General features: G+C 39.7%; 1 protein-coding gene across 7 annotated transcripts in view; it reads left to right on the top strand.

Moving 5' to 3' along the window:
* Positions 1-19,234, top strand: part of SCML4 (Scm polycomb group protein like 4) — a 122,111-nt gene that overhangs the window by 29,487 nt on the left and 73,390 nt on the right. For 6 of the 7 annotated variants that reach the window (XR_004422678.1, XR_004422677.1, XM_033102761.1 and 3 more), the window contains one exon: positions 12,109-12,323. The exons of the other annotated variant lie outside the window; for it this stretch is intronic. Coding sequence is in view for 4 of the 6 variants with exons in the window: in XM_033102761.1 (XP_032958652.1) it covers positions 12,168-12,323 (156 nt within the window). In the remaining 2 variants the exon portion in view is untranslated. The remainder of the gene's footprint in view (positions 1-12,108; positions 12,324-19,234) is intronic. 7 annotated transcript variants of the gene reach the window in all.

Here is a 19,234-nt window from a genome sequence, read left to right as displayed (position 1 = left end):
GATTGTAGTTGCCTCAGCACTGTCGTCCTGTCTGCCATATCACATCTTCTCCCCTACTAAGCAGTTAGCTTCTGAAAGGCAGGAGAGGATTGTAGGGGACGGGCTCCGCCCTTGTACCCCGGCTAGCTTGCGTGTCTCCCCACAGGCCACGCAGGCAAGGCTTAGCCACAGCTGATCTAAGTCTGGGCAGAGTCCCTGTGATCCTCCCAGGGCATCAGAGCCTGGGAGGCCTGTGAGGAGCTGCCGAAGGCCGTTTGCACTAGCCTCCCTGTCTTCACAGGAGGCGGTTGTAGGATCATTTCTCATTGCCTCCTGGGTGCTGGTGAGCTGTGGGGCTTTTGCCTGGCTCTCCCTTAGGGTCCAGCTGCAGACTCTAGAACAGCTTCACTGCAGCATGATGGCTCCTCAGCCACAGGGGCCATGCCTCTGGTATTGCTGTCACCTGGCCCTTTTGTTTCTGTGTTGTCCTGTGGGACAAGGGGCACGGGTGGAGGCGGTTTCTTCTTGCTTTTGCTGTCTATGTAAGTAAGAAACTGTCTGAATCAAACAAGGGCTTGTTTTCTCTCTACCTATGAATCTGGGAGCTTTGCTCGACAGGAGTTTAGAGATCTAAGCCTGTATAGATGAGAGGTTTGAGGCCCAGAGAGGTTAAGTGACTTGTCTCCATCTCTCAGCTGCTTAGGAGGAGAGCCAGGACTGGAGTCCAGTCCCTTAAACCCAGGGTCATTTCCACCAGCACCTAATACTATGCCTCATGTGCTATGAACACCCATTGAATTGGTTGCTGGTCTGGTCAGTCTAGTCACTGGTGTTCTTAGGTGTCCTGGTCAGTGCAAATGCATACTATCCTGGCACATGAGAGTGCAGCACCCATGGATTGGCTGGTGATTTGCAACTTCTGGAGCACCTGGCCATCCAACTTCCCACATGCTAGTGCAGCTGGCCCAGGCTGCCCAATAGCTGCAGATGGCAGAGCCACTCACTTATCCTTCTCTAGGATAAGTGGTAGATTACGTTTATTTTTTTATTTTTATTTTGAATACACACAAAATACAAAAGGTAGGAGACAGCATGCAGAGAAAAGTCCCTTTCTCTCTCCAGCCTCTAGGACCTCAGTGCCCTGCCACTTCCAAGAGAAGATTGCTACCATTTTTAAACACTTCCAGAGGTATTTATGTATATACAAGCATATATGCATACATACGTGTGTATACATTTGTAGTGTATATCTTTCTCACCTACCATATGATAGCATGCTATACATGCTACTATATAAATTTAAACATTTATCTTGAAGATTATTCCCTCTCATTTTCCTTAGCCATTATTCTGCTGACCACAGTAAAATCCTCCCTCCTCCAGGTTCCTTCTCACAACTCATGGGTTTGCATGTAGGCACGTCCCCAGATAGACAGACTCCATCTTTAGGATAGCTGGAAAGATAAGAAATTTCCAAAGGAAGTTTTCTTACAAGGTCCTCATTCTTCCCAACCAGTAACTGACCTGGCTGGAGGGCAGGCAGATGCCATCCTTTTCCATGTATGTCCGTCGGGGTGTAACTAGGAAGTCTCTTTAATATTTAAGGCACTGAGTATTTAATGCAGGGAAATGATCATAGGGTGATGAAAGTGCCAAAACAGGAGACTGCACAATTAGCCACCGTCCCTGCAGTTGCAACCCCCCAGGCTACAGGGACAGAGGGAGGAGGTGGTGCAGCAGAAGGCAGGGCCAGGTCACCCAGCAGAGTGCGGGACCCTGTGTGTCTGTCTGGTTGGAGCCAGAGCCACGGAAGAGGAGCAGTTCCTGGCAGAGACCTAGCAAAGCAAAGAGAGAGGTTTCACCCATTCCAACCCTACCCTCCAAACTCAGACAAGTGTCTCCTATTGGGGAAACCCAGCCAGCAGCCAGCTGGCACAGCAACCTTGGGAATCAGCTTTGGGGGCAGCCCCTCTCCTGCACAGAACTGCAGGGGCGGGGTAAGGAATGGAGCTGAGGGAGACAGGCCCAGGACCAGCCCACAAAGCCTGTCTTCTGAAAGGACGTCATCTGAAGGGAAAAGCCTGTCAACGTGGGGGGCTCAATTTAAGGAGAAGGGGTGGACAGCTGAAACAAGGAGGTGGCAGCCGGGGCCTGTGCCTGGCACCGGCTTTCCCTTGCTCTCTGAGGATCATGTTACAAGGCGCAGCTCCAGGCCAGTGGGCCCGGAGGGTGGTGCTGGAGTTCGAAACACTCTTCTTCCTGTGCTGTCGGAGGGGACTGGCTGGTCCCAGAATATAGGAAGATTTAGGATACAGCTGAGTAGCTGCCAGCCAGTGAATTATTCATACCTCTGTGGTGTGCCTGTCTCTCATGCTTTCAAACGTTAAGTTTTTCCAAAACCTGCAGGTTGTAATAGGTGTTTCCCCCATTTCACTATGCATATTCTCTGCTCTTGCTTTATGTATCTTTCCTCCTTCCCCTTAAATATGTGAGTCTTGACTCTCCCTCACCTGAGCTGCTGCATCCTTACTAGGGTGCATCCTTCCCTGCTGCATCCTTGCAGGGAAGGTTCCAGTTCTGGGGAGTGGGGGACTTTTATAAGTTCAGCTAAGGGTCGAATGGATTTGACAGGCATTTAGAATCTGTTCTCATAGCAAATGACCCGTTATACGGAAGAAGTAAGCTCCCTGCACCCTACCCAACAAAAGAGTTGAGAGTCCTACCTGTGAAGAAGGAGGCACCTGTGTTTTGAAGTCTCCATACACTTATTAGGCATGTCTAGAGGCTTCATCTGCTAGGTGCTGAGGGAACAAGTCTGCCCATTACAACTCCTCTAAAGACGTTTGATGGACTCATCACCTTTGAACATTCTGTTGAACCCACTTACTATGTGTGACAACTGGGGACTTTTTTGTTCCTGGGTCAGTTCCTATTTTTCCAGGACAAGTTGACTTACAATTTCTTTGTACTCACCCTTGTCTATTTAAACAGGTAGAGACAAGAGCATATCAATACTTAATGAAACAAAATAACTATAGATAAGCTCTTTTATACTTATTAAAATCAGTAAAAATAAATGATATTTTATTCTATTCACCCTTCTTTTGTATTAAAATGACCACAACTAGAGTTTGATACACCTTATCATAGTCTTCTGAGTCTCATAAAGAACTCATAGCTTCTCAGAAACAATGATTTCAATTCACTATTATTACCATTGTTGTCGTTATTATTATTGATTCATAAATTACTACAACTTGCTCCTTTGTCCTCTTAGCACAACCCCTAATATTCTTAAAATCATTGTCGTTCTGGTAACAATAAGATGTTTCCATCTAATCCTGACCTTTCTCTCTCCCTGAGATATCAAATTAGCATGTCTAAGGAGTCCTGGCTTTATTTAGAGTGGAGAAGAATATCAGAGAGCAAAATGGGAGCCCTAAGAGTGACTATACATGAGTGTTGGCTTTGGCTTCCACTGGCCCAATTTCAGTGGCAGAACTGGGGGGACATGTGTAGGAAGGAGATCCCTTTTCTCCATTTAACAGATCATATTGCTGTCCCTCTTCTTCTTATTGTATGAAGGTTTCATTGACCATCAAAGTGTTCTATTATATTGATATATTATATGCTATTTATATCCAAAATTAAAAAATATGGAGGTGCACCTCTGACCCTAGCTGTGGGCCGTTAGTCTAGGTGAGATGAGTAGACTCCATGGAGAATGGTATTGCCACAGGTGCCAGGTGCGCTCTGTGGGTGCAGTATTGCACCAGGTGCTGTGAAGAGCAGAGTGACACATGAAATATGGCTCCTGGCCTCCAGGAACGTACAGAAATCATTTGTGCACAAAACAATGAGAAAACGATATAAACCATCACTTAATCAATGCTTGCTGAAACTGGCAGTACAAGCAATAGGTGGTGAAGGAGTGTGAGAGAAGCGAAAGATTAGTACGTGGCTTGGGCCACCTTGGAGAATGGTTGAATTTTAACCAGATGCCAAGGTGCAGCCTTATCACTGGAAGCCTCCTCACAACAGACTTAAGCAGCCTGTAGAGTGTGGATATTAGCATGCATACAAAGCTGCTGATAAAAGAATGATACTGGAGACACTGGAGACATGGTGAATTCAACATGGTGACCAAGAATGAGGGAAAATAGGATTCTGGTTGTATTTTTGAAAATACAGTGAGAAAGAGCATTACACCAAGGGCCAGAACCCATTCCATACAGTTAGACAGAAATAATTTAGAGTCCATCAGGAGTATAGAGATCCTTGTAACTACCACCTGTTAATGCTTTTATTTTATTATTATTATTATTATTTTTTGTTAATGCTTTTAGAAACAACAGAAAGCCTTGATCCTGCTTCCAGTCTGGCTGGTCCACCCCTTCTTCATGTACCACCAAACATCCCTGCACGGGCCTGCTCTATATTGCCAGCTCTGTGTATTTAGCTTGCTCTGCTCTGCCTGGGAAAATCCTACCTCTGATGTCATCTCTTTATGCTTTTCCTGTCTTCATTCTCCTCCTTCCAAATCTGCTAAGAGAACTGATTTCTTTCCTCCTTGGTGCTCTCATAGCATTTCATATGAAACTTCTGTTATACCATCTATCTCATATATTACGGCTTCTTTACCTTCCTGCTTCTTGTATAGTCTGTGAATAACTTAGGAGACATGTGTTATTTATTCTCATCTGTAATCCAAGTGCCTAAGCACAATATTTGACACTCACTACATATTCAACAGACACTCAGTGGATGAATTAATAAACGAATGAGTGGAAACGTGAATACATGCCTCAGGATAACTCCTAGGTGACTCAATGGCATTGGTGTTGCTTTTGGATTTGGTAATTCTTTGCTCTTTGTCTTGAAGCAATACCATTAGCCAGGACCTTAATTTACATGCATTAAATTTTCAGGACTAATAGGTAAAATGTCATCCCTAAATTCATAGACCAGATTTTAGTTTCTCTTGGTTTTAGCTGTACTACTTCTACACAAGCCTTGTTTTGATAATAGGGAAACTTAGGAAACAAGCAGCAAAGCACTTGATTTGATATGTCAAACCAGGGTTTGACAACTGCATAAAGATTAAACTTGGAAAGTCAGAGATGTGATTATTCAGCTGTTCTAGGGACAGAATCTTTTGATGTTTACTAAAGCTCTTTGTTCCAAGATGGCTTCCAAATCTGCTCTGACCTAAGACAGTCCATATTCATTGAAGTCCACAATTGGAAGCAGAGAAATTCAGAAGTATCATATACACCTTCAGGGGTTTGCCAGTTCTCAAATGATTCATATATTTGGTTGTATCAAATTATGTGTCTATGACTAGGCTGTCTTTGGACAGCATTTAAGGTCTTTGAAGGTCTTTGGAGATGAGAGGAAATCTTTGAGGGAAGGGCAGTAACCCAGATGTCACCTGGTTCCTCCATGGAAGGACCTGGAGGGAGGTGACATCAAGGAGACTGTGGGTGGTAAGCTGGTTCTCTCAGGGGTCCACAGAATCACTCCTGTTCACCATCAGTATATGGACATTAGTCTTAGCTCTGAAACACTCTTTTGTGATCTATTTGGTGATAAAGTCTTTTTTGCCTTTTTGTTACAATTTGTTTGGAATGATAAAGTAATGGCCAGTAAAGTTTTGTGGCTCAGCAGCCAAAACTATTAGAAAAAAAGAAAACTAAAGGCCATCTAAAGAAGCACAAATTTCCAATAGAAACTTCCAGAGAATGAGAATTATTTACTGATTGTTAATTTTTCTTTTTATACTATTTTTTGTACCTATGATTACAAAAATTCAAACAATGCAAAATGGTACAAAGAAGAAAAAAAAACCACATCTTTCAATATTCAATGCATGCCCAGAGACACTCACTCTCAGCCTTTTGGTGGATTATCTTTCCCAGACCTCTTTCTATGCCTAAACATATGCAGATTCCTCTATATCAATATATGTAAAAAATATATGAATAGAATCATACTATGTATACTATTTTGCACACTTCATATATGCATGCTATATATACTAAAAATTCCAAAATATTCCATTTTATGAATGTGAAATAATTTATTAAACTAAGGCTGTTTTGAGAGACATTTTAATTGCTTTCACTATTTCACTATTATAAACAATGTGAAAAGAATATCCTGGGCCATATATCTTTGTGTTCTTCTCAGATTGTCTTCTTTGGAGAAATCCTTAGGAGTAATACAGCTGGATCAAGAAGTGTGCATGTGTAAAGTTTTAAGCGATTTTCAAATTGTCCTTCAAAAAGATTAGCCAATTTCCTCCCCTACCAACAATAAAAAGGAGTGCCTATGCCTCTCCCCACTCACCAACATAGAATATTGTCAAACTTATTCCCATTTTTCAGTCTGATAAATGACAAATGATTTCTTAATTAACATTTTTGGGAGGTTACCAGTAAAATTTAGAATCTTTTATTGTGACAATTGACCAATTATTTCTCTTTCTCTCGCTCTCTTTTTAATTTTTGTGAATTGTGTCCTTTGCTCATGTTTTCTATTACAGTGTTCATTTTTATTTTAATAATCAGGAGAAGTTCTTTGTATTAGTTGGTCCATGTGTAGCAAATAGATTCCTCAACTTTTCATTTATTTTCAAACTTTTTCATGATTTTACTTTGGCAATGAAAGCATTTGAGTTTTATGTAGTCTATCAATTTTTTCATTTCCACTTCCTGAGTTTTCCATCATACTTAGAAAGTCCATCCCCTTCCCACGAGTATACATATGTTGACCTATAGTGTCTTCAGTACTTCTTAATATTTTTTTCTAAAAATTAAAAAAAAAATTATATTTTAATCTTGGATATCTCGAATTTATTTTGCTGAAGAATAGCTAAAATTTTATTTATTTCTAGTGCCAGTTGTTCACAAGTCATTTATTGAGCTTTCCTCATTGATATAAAATAGTGCTAAATTTTAAACAAATGGAAACATATATGTTTAATTTTGGTACTAACTTTTCCATTGATCTGATTCCTTATTCCTATAATGTACTGCTGTTATTGTTATAGTTTTATAATACATTTTAGAAACCAGGAGGGCAAGTCTCCTCTGCTGGTTTTTGTTTTGCCCTTTTTAAAGTCAGTTTGGATTTTTAATGAGATTGCATTTATTTTATAGAATAATTTAGGTAAGAGTATGTTTAAAAATATCTATCAGCCCAATACTAGAATAATATACTATTTATTCCAGTATTATGTTAGCATATAAGTAGAATTTTTTAAAATATTATTTTCTTCATATAAGTCTTTCTACTTACTAAATTTATATGAAAAGCTGTGAAAGGTCTGAGATTTTTATCCTCTGCAAGCAAACAAGTTAGCCTGCCATAATGTCATGGATGCTGGCAAAAGACAGTCAACTCCGAGGTCAGGGGCATAGCAGGTGGTATAATCTTCTTGTTCCCATCTGCTTCCCTTGTCCAGGTTCCATGGGGGGTGCTGTACATGCAGTGAGTTTGTATCACAGCTTAGGAAACCCTAATGAGAATCAGATCAAGCTTCTTTGAGCTAACTGATGAAGAATAAGGAGAATAAACCAAAGGGGGAAGAAAGAGCATGCCAGGCAAAGGGAATCACACATGCAAAGGCCCTGTGGCAAGACTAAGTGTGGAAACTATAACTAACTGGAGAAAAAGGCCGTCGTGGTGACCCCATTATCTTCTGGCTAATAGTACTGAAGAGAGTTAGTCTGTTTATTTTTCCTATTGTAAATAATCTATTTGTTCTGCCTAAATCCTTATAGATGTTTTTCTATTGCCTTTAAGTGTATTGTTTTTATTAAGATTTATTGTTATTCATTCTTAAAGAAATTTTAAGACACAGAGAGCTCCTTCATTCTGGAAGACGGTCTCTTAATATATCTTTGAGTATTTTCCTTTGCAATTACTTTTGATCTTGTCTTTAAACATTTGATAAATGGTCACTATCTTCCATAGTTGTGTTTTCCCTAAAAAAATTGTATTTGCCTTGTTCCCACTGCATTCCAAGATTCTAAGAATAAGGACTCTTCCTTATTTTGAGTATCGATTGATCTTTGCTGTTTTTACTTTTTTGTTTTTGTTGTTGTTGTTCATACCTTAGTTTTTGGAGAAGGAGGTTTTTGAGAATCCTGAACATTTGCCACCATCTTTTCTAAAATCTGTTATTGAAAGACCACTTTTAAGTGCTTCTCCCCTACTCTTTAAAATTATTCCAAAGAGACATTTAGAGAATCCCCCACAATTAAAATAAACTTTTCCATTTTTAAACGTCTTCTGTCTTGCTACTTAAAATTTTATTTATCTGTATATTAAAATTGTACATGTGACAAGGAATTGAGAAATAGTATCTTCTTGATTAACGTGGATGGACCTAGAGAACATTATGTTAAGTAAAATAAGTCAGATGGAGAAAGACAAATACCATATGATCTCACTAAAATCTAAAGAAAAGAATAAACAAATGAACTAATCAGAAACAGTCTCAGTGACATAGAGGAAAAACTGAGGATTGCTAGATGGGAGGAGGGTGGGGATGAAGGAGAAGGTGAGGGGATTAGAAAGCACAAGCGGTAACCACAAGATGGCCACGGGGATATGAAAGTCAGTTTGGGGAATATTGTAGCGGACCAGCCCTTACGAGTCGAACAGTTCCTGACAAGGGGAGTGGGAATGAAAAAGAGACACTCACACAATTGATGATGCGGCCGGTCTTCAGTGATCCTGAAGCGCGGAGTTTACTTTCCTTTACCAATATAAACCACCTGTGTACGTGCAGCTTAACAATCACGAGTGAGCATTTCCTCATTGAAAGTAAAATTTGCAACTTTTACATATGAACTACAGACTCACTGAAACTCTCCCAAAGTCATTATCTCAAGGACAAAGCCCACCAATTACCCTGATAATCATCAGTGATCTGTGTCCGGGAACTGGCCGTTCCCACCTCATTCCTTAGCAGCTTGCAAGCACCCTTCAGGTGTAAGCAGAGACAACGCCTTAAGAGCTAAAACTGAGCCAGTCTTCAAGGTTACAGAATAAACAAGAAATCATGGCTCCCCACAGAATATAATCAATAATGTTGTGAAGATTTTGTAGGGTATCCGATGGACACTTGTCTCATTAGGGAGACCGCTTCATGGATGGTGTAGATGCCTGACCCCTGCATGTACACCTGAAGGTGAAGCTGAATAACAATGAATGTCAATTATAATTTAATATATATATAGTCACAGGATGTGGAGTACAGTGTAGGGAATAGAGTCAGTGGAATTGTAACAGCTATGTACGATGTCAGAGAGTGGTAGAATGGGGGAGGGAGGATTATCACTTTGTGAGAGGTATAAATGATAAATGTCTAACTATTACATTGTTTTGTACACCTGAAACTAATAAAATAAATAAATAAGTGTAAAAAAAAAAAAAGACAAACACCTGAAGATTAGCAGAGTAATTTGTTTCTCTAAACCCGAATCATTTAATCTTTATTCTTAAAGCAGTGGTCTATGAATATGGCAAAAAAAATTTAAATTGCATTTATAAAGTGAAAAAAAAATCAGATGAATTATATAATCAGGTGTGGTGAATTAAAGAAACTGGGAAGATTTCTTATCTCCAAGAAACTCCCCAATTGCTGAGATACCTAGTATGCCACCAAAATGGTTTACTGTTGCTCCATTAGTGTGAAATTTGTTGATCAGATTTATTTATATGGACAGGTCCTTCATACTCCTAAGACGGGTGTGCTTCTATGGGAGGAAATGGAAAGTAGCACAAGTCCTGGTTTTTCCTCCCAGTAGGGAGAGGGAAGTAGAAACACCCAATCTAAAAGATGGCTTTTTTCCAAGGAAATTTTTCCTGACATATTGAGAAATTTGGGGATAGTTAAGTATCATTTTGAGTGATATAAACTTTTAGGGTAATGTGCTACCTTGTTACCCTTCTGTTATTCTTCAAACCCTACTCAACAAGAACAGTGTGTGAGAGAATATCTCAGTTAGCAGAGTATCTCAATTCACTAGTGAAGGAATGCAGCAATTGACCCTTCAAGCGGACTCTCATTTCCAGGAGAGAAGAGAGATTCAATGCCTTCGCTGATTGTGGGTTTTCTCTTGTTGACTTTTGATCTTTATGTTAGTAGATACATTGCTGATCGCCTTCCTAGTGGCAAAGTAAGAAGGTGGAGAAACATGCCCACAACTAGGAAAAATTCCTGTTTCTAAAGTTTATAAAGATAAACTAATATTGAAGGAGAAACTTGATCATGATAATTCAAAATGGGACTCAGACCAAGTTTCACATAGTAAAAATCTTACGGACACATTTTGGTGTTTCGTCAGTGTTTTCTGGATGCCTTCTTTTTTGAAAATGATTATTTTGGATATTTGTTGGCATCGTGGAGCGCAGACATTAAATCTAGAAATACAATGATGTTCTTTGTTTACATGTTGATGGGTTTATCTTCATTGATCGTAATTCCTTGACTCTAAGATGTCTTTGGTTATATTGCGTGTCATTATTGTCATTATTTCCTGTATGACTAAGAGAGAAAAAATGCTCCCTATGGGATAGGCTTACAGTGCTTTAGGGTGCGCCCAATTCCAGAGATGTTAATGTGTGAACAACATGCATCTTAGAATCAATGAGATAGGGTATTTTTCTTAAACTGACAAAGATAGGGAAAATTGATATCCTGAAGAGCTTGTCCATCTATCTGAACCATTTAACAATGCAGTCAATAAATATATAAATTTATGCTTTAAAATTCTATTCACTAGGTATACTATGTCCAAGAACAATCAAGATTATTGATAGAATACTGTTAAAATTCAGAGAATTAACGAAGTGAACTTACATCTATAAAGGATCCCCCAAATTTCTCCTGTCGTGTTTTTAAGAATTTCTACTATTTGATATTTTCTTCCCCGAGCAAAACAATCTGGTCCCTGCAGTGCTGCCCAGACCAGGGCGTAGGTACAGCATCTATCATCTTGTCCATCTCTTTCTGCAGCCTTTTGAGCAATGGCCTCTCATTGCCACTGCTAGGTACTACTAATTTTCAGAAATTTTATCACCTAGTATCACCCCTGAGTTAAAGTCAAAAGTTCTGTCTCATTTGTCACATTCCTGAATATTCCAGGAAATCTGAGCTCATGGTTCTGCTATGGTCTCTGGGTTGGGGTTGATCAACTACCTCTTGCTGCAGGATTTAGCCAACTTTACTTGAGAAGCTTATTAGTAGTATTTTTTAATGCTAAGAATATTCTGGTATGTGAGGGATCTACTTGGAAGAAAGGACTTGTATATGGTGAACAATTATCCAGAGTCCCACTGTTTTTCCCATTGGTAATATTTTAGCATGTTTCCTTCTACTTTCTCACCATGTAAATTTTCACATAATCGAGATAATTTTTTTATGTGCAATTTGTGTGATGCTTGTTCACTCGACCTCACGCTCTTAAGGGTATTTTTGAAGGCTTTTGTTTAGTTGATTGTTTTATTCTGTAGGTAAATCCAGTATTCCTATATTGCTTGTTATTTGGGCTATATCCATCTTATTTTTGCAATTCTAAATCATGTTAAAATGAACATTTCTGTGTGTAAGTCTCTGTCCACAATTTGATTGAGGGACATAATCGCCTTTAATACAATTGATTTGTACTGTTAAATTTTGTGGGGAAAAAAATTCATAACAATTTATAACCCAACCAAAGGGATAATGGTGAATATGAGAGAATGGCTGTGTTTATTTAATACTGTTATTACATAAGTTCAAAGTTGAACTGAGGAAACTGAGGCACAGATAAAGTTGTCTTGTTGCTGGTGACACTATCAATTGTGTTTGGAGCTGGGAATCTATTGTCCTCTCCACTTAGCCAGTATCTTCCCTACTTCACTATAGTCCCATGAAAATTCACTATCCTTGAAATTATATCAGGAGCCACAACAGCATCATAAAAGCTCCTAGTGGCGCCTGGCTCTCTCATTTTTGGTCTTCTGCTCCAGGAAGGGGTGGTATGGCCAAAATCACCAAACCAGATCCATGTTTGCTTTGCAAACCAAACAAACACTTGTGTTTTTGTTTTGCTTTGTGTCTGGACTAATTCTTAGCACCTCTTCTGCCTGTGAGCGATTTGTTACTTCCTTCTGTAAGACTGGCACCAGCAGAAATGCAGTCTCAGAGGATCCCCGGGAGAAAGCGAGGCCGACCCCCACTTCACTCAACACCTATGAAGATGGCAGTTCATAACCTTTATTCTGCTTCAGCTGGTTCTTTACCAGCGGTGAAGATCCCAAAGAAAAGAGGGCGGAAACCCGGGTACAAGGTATGGCTCCATCATCTCCTTTCTCCAAAGTGGTATTGGGCTGGGGCACGGGTGCTTGGGCAGCGCTCCACTGCACAACGTGATGAAATCTTGGGTTGGGAGCTGGGTAAAGACAGGATCAATAAGTTTCTGTCAATGGAGTATGTGATGGACGAGGCCTCATTGTTACCACGTGGCCACACAAAGCCTGCTGTCGCTGTCATGAGCATTTTTACAAGTGGAGATAGCCAATTACACCAGATGGGAAAAGTTGTAAGGCAAGCAGATTTGAGGGTCAGAGCTAAACACACATGATTCAGTCTTGCATCTAAATTAATGTTTCAGACACTGAGCTGTCCCCTGACTATGCCTACTGGGTGGCTCTCGCAACCACTTTCCAGAACTCGTTTGTCACTTATTTTGGTAGAAGCAAATGATGTTCCCGAGACATTTGAATTAATAATGTGAGCAGGCTAGTGTCAGTGGACATAGAAGAGTTTTCGCAAATAGAGCCTCAACAAGGGGCACTCATGGTGAAAATGCAGGGTGTTAATTCATAGTTTCCTGCTTATAAAAGGTGCTAATGTCAAGTTTGCCTATAAGGAGGCGTATCAGGCCAAATTAAAATCCTGTGATCCTTTTAAGAATCAATGATTTGGAGATGCTGGGGATGGAGAATAAATTCTCTGATGTAACTGCAATCACATAAAGCAACCCAGGCCCAAGGATTAGCTTCTCGTCTAAGATGTTTTTGAAGACACTACTGGACTGAGCTTGTTCTCCACAAGCCTTTCGGGCATTAGATAATGAGCTTCCGAAGTTTTCTTTCATTTACTTTTCTTGAAATAAAGAGCTTATGTTTCCACCTTGAGATCTGAATACTCAAACCAAAATGCAAATTGGCAATTAACTCCCATAGATTTAGGAAAATGTATGGAAATTATTTCAGGTCAGCAGAAAGACAAAGCTTCCGGAAGAACTGGTAATAAATTCAGCCATTAGCTCTTTGGTTCTCCACAGTCCTTCCAACTGCGTGAAAATAAAAACGGTAGGTGGGGAAAAAGTGACTCAAAGTTATTTGGGAGGGGGGTCATTGGTTTTTGTAGAAGAAACTTTTATTCAGCTGTCTCCTAGGGTAATTTCTGTCACTAGTTGTTTTTCTAACAAAGAGAGCCTCCTTCTTCTCATGGGCACACCAGCTTCAGAACTGTGTTTGAAGCTGGCCCAGGGCAGGTCTCCCTACCCAGCTACCTGCACAGTTGCTGGGATCTGGGAATTGCATCTGGAAGGTTGGAGCTGGGCAGCCTTTCTGTTTATAGAGAGCCAGGGATCAAGTCCAGGATCTGAAGAAACACACTGAAAACTTTTCTCTTCTGTTTGGCCTTTCTCCTACTCCCCTGGGATCTGTGACCCAAGAACGAAAATTAGTGACAGACACAGCATTTCTGAGGCCAGGAAAAATGGAAATTCACTCCACGGAATGAACCCAACTTTGCAATTTTCCTGTCTCCTAAAAAGGGCAGTTTTCAGTGTTCCTAATGCTTAGAGACACCTCAGGGCAGGAAGAAAGCTTTTGGGATGCTTAACTGACGATCCAGGCCCTGCCCAAAGGAGGCAGGTCTCAGGCCCATGCTTCACAGGGGTCAGTGGCCACAGCAATCCCTTGAGTCTATCTCCCACATATTTGGGGAAATGTGTGGGAATGATATCAGATGAGCAACTCCTGGACGACTCCCCAAGCCATGGGCTTAGTGTTGAAGACGAATAGCTCCAAACCAGGTGCTGGTCTGCATGAAGTTTCAGCCCACTCATGATAACATGCAAAAAATAAGAACCATTTGAAAGTCTTCATAAAGCTAAAATGATTCCACTTAAAGAATTATCCTTCATTCTGAAATACCTGCTTCCTACTATTTTGGTGTTAAAGTGTATTTTATTTCACTTTATTAAATGTATATTGTCAGGGTTTGGCAAAAAAAAGTTGGCAACTTATTAAGTCCCCCCAGTTTTGCTTTGACAATTTCTTTGACCCTGAAGCCCCACTTACCATTGACCAAAGGGTTTTAATTGTGGAGAATCCAGCAAGAAAACTGTACAGTTTTATTCCATTTACCAAATGGCTACTAGTTTGGCAATTCTAACGATCTGGGACACAGTCGGGGATCTAGAAGTTGTTTTAAAAGAAACAACAACCAAAAAAACCCCTGAATAAGCAAAGTAAGATATTTCTTGGTCTACCATTAAAGATCTTGTTTTTATTACTAAGAAAATGCTTTTAAGACCCCCCTCAGAGTCTGTTTGCTTTTACTATAAACATATTTCTTACAAGCTCAATTATAGCAGTTTATTAACAGCCTTAGATTTGAAGGGGAGGATATTTGAAGGAAGAAACCTTCACACACGGCTGGACACCGAAAGGATAATAATAATTATTGTTATAATTCTATGATAATATATTGATAAATATAGAATAAAATATGCAATAGTATCAATATTATTAAATAATAAATAACTATAATTTTGTCATATGATATACAGAGGGTGCCAAAAAAACGTATACACATTTTAAGAAAGGAAAAAACTGTATTAAAATTACACTGATGGTAACCACTTTGAGCACCTCTTGTAATTGCAGAAGTCAAACGTGACTTGTATTCGTCTTTTGTTACCGGTATATATTGAGTATTACAATTTTAATACAGTTTTTTTATCCTTTCTTAAAATGTGTATACAGTTTTTTAGCACCCTCTGTATTTCTAGCAACAATATTATCCTAATAAAATGATAAGTGTTTGAGCCTTTGGCAGGCTCGTCCCCAGGAGATTCTGAGGACCTCCGGTTGTACTGACTATTTCACAGGTCTAGGCTGTTTGATGTTTGTCACCTCTAGCCTGGTGTTGTTCCAAGCTGCTTGGTCGATCACTGTGCCCGTGCACATGTGGAAACTCTCTGGTCCAAGTAGGGCACAAGCCTCTCCCTTAAGACCCGTTTATAGCTAACACAGGTGTGACATTTAACCCCTTCTCTGAGTCTTGAGAATAACATGAGTGAATTATAGGCAGAAAAGGAAGAGTTCATCTGGCAGTCAGACGTCAGTGCTCCGGAGTTCATAGGTCATGCCTCCTCCCTGGGCCCATCTGGCAATCCCTTTTTTCGCCCCTGCTGGCAGCCACATTGCTGGGACATGCTCACTGCTGTGAGGGCATCATTTTATGGTTTACTGCCCCTTTCTCACCCAACTCCAAGGAAGCAAACACCTTTTAACATCATATTTTCTCTGAAGAGCTGTACTCTGGCTGCCGTGAAAGAGCCTTCTTCATTATCAAACAGAATATTTACATCTCAGTTTGAAGCATCTGCTATTAGTTTAGGCCCTTCATTCAGAGTCTCTGCAAGGTCAACAGGTAGATTCCATGACTAAAAAGACCATCAAGGTGTTTTTAAAGAGATAAAGAGAGAGGGTTTGCACCAAGGAGAAAACCTAGCTTCCATTCTGTAGACGCAGATGATTCGATGTCTCCACAGTGTGGGATTTCCAGTTTCTGTGTCTTTATAATTGGGATTGTGATATAAGCAGGAAAAAAAAAAAGTACTGTGTTTTTAAAATAGCCATTTGCCCCCAATATGTAATAGTAATAATTACTACTAGTAGCAATATTAGTCATATGTAACATTTATCGCGCACTTCTATGTTTCAGGATGTGAGCCAAAGCACTTTATGTGCTTGATAGTAAGTTTGATAGTAAGGGGAGTCAGAAAAACTTCAGGAATTACTCATTAATCAACCAAGCTCCACAGCCTGAGGCCACTTATCTCAGGCTAGCAGTCCTTTACACCTTGCAATCTATTTGTATTCTTGTTCAGAATAGTAATAATGCTTCTCAATTCAAAAAAGAGTCAATTCTGTTCTGTCTGCTATGTTTAAAGAAGTAAGAAAAGTGTAACTTGTTCTAGAAAGAATATCACCCCTGAAATATTAAGAACAAATTGTTAAAATGTTCTAAACTGTTGGTGATTGTATTATTCAGGATACAAAGTCAGCTCCTATAACAAAATCGAAATAACAGTGGCTTAAAGAAGATAGAAGCTAATTTCTCTCTCCTGTTAAAGTCTGAGAGGGCTATCTGTGGCTGATGCGATGGCTCCACGGTGTTGGGGACCCAGGCTCCTTCTGTATTGTTGCTCTGCTATCTTAACACAAAGTCTCCACCTCATGCTCTAAAATGGCTCCTCCAGTTCCCACTATCCCACTTGTCCAGCCAGCAGAATGTGGACGGAGGTAGCGGAGGCATGTCTTTCCCCTTTAAGGGCCTAGTCTTCAAAATTGCATACACCCCTCACATTTGCATCTCATTGGCTAGAGAGCTTAGTCACTTGGCAACTCTTAGCTCCAAGAGAGATGGGATGCAGTGCTGGGTGACCGGTGATGAGCTAAAATTCAGGGATTCCATTATTAAAGAAAGAAGGGAGCATGGATATTTGGGAATAACCAGCAGCATCTGCTAAGTATAAATACTTAAAGGACAGTCTTCTGTTTCCTTCTTTCCTTCCTTCCTTCCTTCCTTCCTTCCTTCCTTCCTTCCTTCCTTCTTTCCTTCCTTCCTTCCTTTCTTTCTGGCAAGGAACTTCTCTTTTTTGTTCATCGTTATTTATGTCAGCTTCTAGAATATTGACTATATTCCCTATGCTGTACTTTACATCCCTGTGATTATTTTTTTCCAATTATAGTTGACACTCAATATTATTTTATATTAGTTTTAGTTGTACAGCATGATGGTTAGACATTTATATAATTTATGAAGTGATCCCCGATAAGTCCAGCACCCACCTGGCACTGCATGTAGTTTTTTTACAACATTATTGACTATATTCCCCATACTGAACTTTACACCCCTGTGACTATTTTATAACTATCAATTTGTACTTCATAATCCCTTAACCTTTTCCACCCCAATCCCCCTCCCATCTAGTAATTTATTTTCATAGGGCAGTTTTAGTGCAAAGATCTTTTAACTAGGATCTCAGAATTAACTGAAGGACGTGTGGCTGAAGCAGACCTCAAGGCCAGAGGGTACCAGCCCCTCCTTCCTTTGGTGTTTAATCTCTTCCACAAATGTAGGGAGCAAAAGATATGAGTAGACCCAGCAACAGGCTGATTCCTAGGAATGGAATTAGGTCATTGGCTACAAACTTGTTGTTGGAGCTGATTTGCAATTCCAACAAGCAGGTTTTTAGACTAAAGTCTGAGGCTGAACACTGTGAGGCATTGAGTTTTCCCTGACGGTGCCCCGACAGCATCTCCTCAGAACCCCGAGGGAGTTTTGTATGAAGAATGAGTATGAGTCTAAAGGAGGAATGTGCCCGCAAGGAAAGCTATGAATAGGGACATGGACAAAGCAATCCTTCTTTAAAAGGCCTGGGAAAGGAAAGGAAGGGAGGGAGAACATGATTTTTTAAAAAAACTGGTATGTTAGTTTCCTAGAGCTGCTGTAACAAAAAAGGACAAACTGGGTGGCTTAAGCGATAGACATTTACTGTGTCACAGTTCTGGAGGCTAGAAATCCGAGATCAAAGGGTTGCCTGGGTTGATTCCTTCTGAGTGTTGTGAGGGAAAAGTCTGTCTCAGTCTTCTTGCCTAGCTTCTGGTACCTCAGGCGTTGCTTGGCTCTTAGATGGCACTCTCCCTGTGTGTTCACATGGTCTTCCCTTTGTATGGGTCTGTCTCTGTGTCTAAATTTCCCTTTTTTATAAGGAGACCAGTCATATTGGATTAGGGCCCGCTCTAATGACTTCAGCTTAACTTGGTCATCTGCAAACACCTTACTTCCAAGTAAGATCAACAACTTTTGGGGGGACACATTTCAACCCACGCCATCCAGTATAGTAGTCTTTTTCTTTTGGCATTTAGGCCATTTGTGTTTAAAGAAATTATTGGTAAGTTTGGGTTTAAATCCATACCTTATATCGTGTATTCCCTTTGTCCCATTCATTCTTTGTTTCTTTTACCTGTCTTTCCTGCCCTCTTTTGACATGTTTTAATTTAATTGTTTTTCTACTCCTTGAAAGTTAAGCACTCTGTTTTCTATTATATCACTGATTGCTCTAGAAAGTGCAGCATGCTTACTTACTAGAGTTTTCTAAAGTTAACCTTGCTGTTATTTCTTCCTCAATAATATAAGGACCTTGGGACACTCTAACTCCATTCATCTCCCCATTTGTATATTATTCTTGTCACACATTTTAATTCTTTTTTTTTAATCCCTCAAGACATAATTATTTTTATTTCATGCAGTCATTTTTATTTAGATTCACTTGCTTATTACAACTTGTAAAAAATTCTTTATTCCTTTTTGCATATCAGACCTTCCACCTGGGATCACTTTCCATTTGCCTGAAGTACATCTTTTAGAAGTCCTTCTACTGATGAATTCCCTTGGTTTTTGTTGTCTGGAAGTTTCTTTATTTCATCTTCATTTTTGGAAACATAGATTTTTGCTGGGTGTAGAATGCTTGGTTGTTAGTTATTTCCTCCCTTGGAATAACATTAAAGATATTATTCCATTTGTCTTCTGATGTCCATTGTAGAGAACTCAGCTCCCTATCTCACTTATTTGAGTGTTCCCTGGGAGGTTTTGTATTTTTAAGCTAATTTTAAAACTTTTTTCTTGTCTTTGGTGTTCTACAATTTTACTTTGTTGTGTCTACCTGCGGATTTCTTTTTTATTTATTCTATTTAGGATTTGTTGGGCTTCCTGAATCGTTGGATTAGAATCTCTCATCAGCTCTGGAAAATTCTCAGCCATTATCTTTTCAAATATAACCTCTATTCCATTCTCTATATCCTTTCTTTCTGAACCTCTAATGTTAAAACTATTCGTATTTGTCATGTTTTTAAAGCTCTCCTCCATAGTTTCATGGATGTCTCTGTGCTC

Source organism: Rhinolophus ferrumequinum, chromosome 3 (assembly GCF_004115265.2).
Source record: "Rhinolophus ferrumequinum isolate MPI-CBG mRhiFer1 chromosome 3, mRhiFer1_v1.p, whole genome shotgun sequence".
In the NCBI taxonomy this organism is placed as follows: domain Eukaryota; kingdom Metazoa; phylum Chordata; class Mammalia; order Chiroptera; family Rhinolophidae; genus Rhinolophus; species Rhinolophus ferrumequinum.
The sequence above is the reverse complement of the archived record's forward strand: the minus strand, read 5'-3'. Positions and strand labels throughout refer to the sequence as shown.